Genomic DNA, 2221 nt, shown 5'->3' with positions numbered 1-2221 from the left:
ACAACATAGAGCTTGGAAGGAAATGATGAAAGATCATGTCAGGGTGCCACAACCATGGAGAATGCTCTCCACGGCCCCAAGTGAAAAAAGGGTTTTGATGTATTTGGTGATCAAGGTGCTATGGTGGTGGCCATCGAGCCAACTTTTTTCTTTTTTTTAATCTAACAAAATAAAAAAAATCCATTAGTAAGTTGTTTAGCTAATTTTAAACAATGAAAATAAATTCCATTAGAATTCTTGGGTTACCTCCCAAGAAGCAATTCTTTATAGTCACTAGCTTGACTATTGTACCCTTTTTTGCACTTCTTCACCACCACAATGAGGCTTCAAGCTTATTCCATTAACCATGAATGTTCCAGCTACCTCATTAGCAATTTCTATTATGCCACAAGGATCGACCTTAACCACTTTGGAAGGACCCAGCCATCTTGATTTGTGTTTCCATAGAAAAAAATTGAAGCATGGATTTGGAAACTAACAAAACTTATTGTCCAACCTCATAATTTGTTGTACTTGTTGTTGGAGGATCATCCTTGTCAAATCCTTTTTAGCTAACTCATCAACTAAAACCACTTTATAGTAACTATTTGTATAGGGATTCTTAATAGCATTGAACAAATTAAACACTACTTCCTCCTCTCCAACTTTGAAAGTTATTTTGCCATTCTTCACATCTATGATTACCCTTGTTGTAGCCAATAATGGTGGTCCCAAAATAAGAGGAATTTCAACATCATCCTCCATCTCAAGCACAATGAAATCCACTAAAATATACATATGCCTAACTTGAGCCAAAACATCATCTATAATCCTAACGAGGTGCCTAATTGATCTGTTTGCTAAATGCAAGGTAACTGTAGTAGGCTGTAACTCCTTAGGTCCAAGTTTCTTGGCAATAGACAAAGGCATTATTGAAACACTAACACCCAAATCACACAAAGCTTTAGAAATTTTAAAACTACCAATAGTGCAAGGAATAGAAAAACTCCTTAGATCCTTAAGCTTTGATGGAAGCTTATTTTGGATTATAGTACTACACTCCTCAGTAAGTGCAACTATCTTAAACTCTTCCAATTTCTTCTTTTTTGTCAAGATGTCATTCAAAAACTTCACATAGCTTGGCATGTTCTCCAAAGCTTCATCAAAAGGGATATTAATATGAAGCTTTTTAAATATCTCAATCAAATTTTGGAATTGCTTGTCAAGTTTCTACTTTTAAAAATGTTGAGGAAAAGGTAGTGGAGGTGTTTGTGAAGGTTTTAATTGTGGTTTTTCAATTTTAGCTCTTTCACCAGAATTTTTAACCACAATTTCTTTTTCAACAACAATTTCAACTTCTTTTTCAGTAGGCTTATTTGAATTTTCAAATTGTACTCGACTACCACTAACCTTTTTCTCACTTTTGAGTGTGATTGCATTGCAATGCCCCTTACCTTCTCTTTTTGGATTGAATTTCATGTCTCTAGGTAAAGTACCTTGAGGTCTATTATTGATGGCATTAGCTAACTGACCCAATTGTGTCTCAAGATTTCTAATTGATGCCTCTTGACTTTGAATGATAGCTATTAACTTTGAATGATGGCATCATTCTTTGCCATGAATTGCATGAACATCTCTTCCATGGTTGGCTTTTTCTCTAGCATAAGAGCTTTAGCTTATGGTGGAAAACCCAGAGGAAAATTTGGTTTAGGAGTTGATGAAAATGCTTGGTTGTTGTTCTAAGAAAAATTAGGATAATTCCTACACCCCACATTATAGTTGTTTGAATATAGATTATTCTGCTGCCTATTAAAATTTCTAACAAACTGTATAGATTCAACCTTAATAGGACACTGATGACTGGGATGCTTATCTCCACACAACTCACATGTCGAAAAAGGACTCTAAATAATATAGACACCTAATGTATCAATTTTCATAGTGAAAGCAACCAATTGTGAAGTCAAGGCATTAATTGCATCAAACTCATGAGTACTATCACAACCCAAACCGGGGGGTCCATGATCAACGCACGAGCCTAGCAGGTGAAGCTCACGAGACCTAAGCAAGCCTCAAAGAAAAAATCATACACATATCTAGGGAAATTCCAAATATTCATATTCATAGAAGATCTAAAACCCAAATACATAAAATTATCCTTGGCACTTAATCCATACAAAATATTTATAAGGCCATATGTTAGCCATACAAAGTGGGTTTATACATAACAGCCTTTACACAA

The 2221-nt window shown here is 35.1% G+C and overlaps 1 protein-coding gene across 1 annotated transcript; it reads right to left on the bottom strand.

Moving 5' to 3' along the window:
- LOC108660694 lies at positions 475-1125 on the bottom strand. Its single transcript, XM_018114954.1, has one exon. The coding sequence runs from the start codon at positions 1123-1125 to the stop codon at positions 475-477; it is 651 nt and encodes a 216-aa protein (XP_017970443.1).

Source organism: Theobroma cacao, chromosome 2 (genome assembly GCF_000208745.1).
Source record: "Theobroma cacao cultivar B97-61/B2 chromosome 2, Criollo_cocoa_genome_V2, whole genome shotgun sequence".
Taxonomy (NCBI): domain Eukaryota; kingdom Viridiplantae; phylum Streptophyta; class Magnoliopsida; order Malvales; family Malvaceae; genus Theobroma; species Theobroma cacao.
Note: the sequence above shows the minus strand (reverse complement) of the source record. Positions and strands in the feature narration are given on the sequence as shown.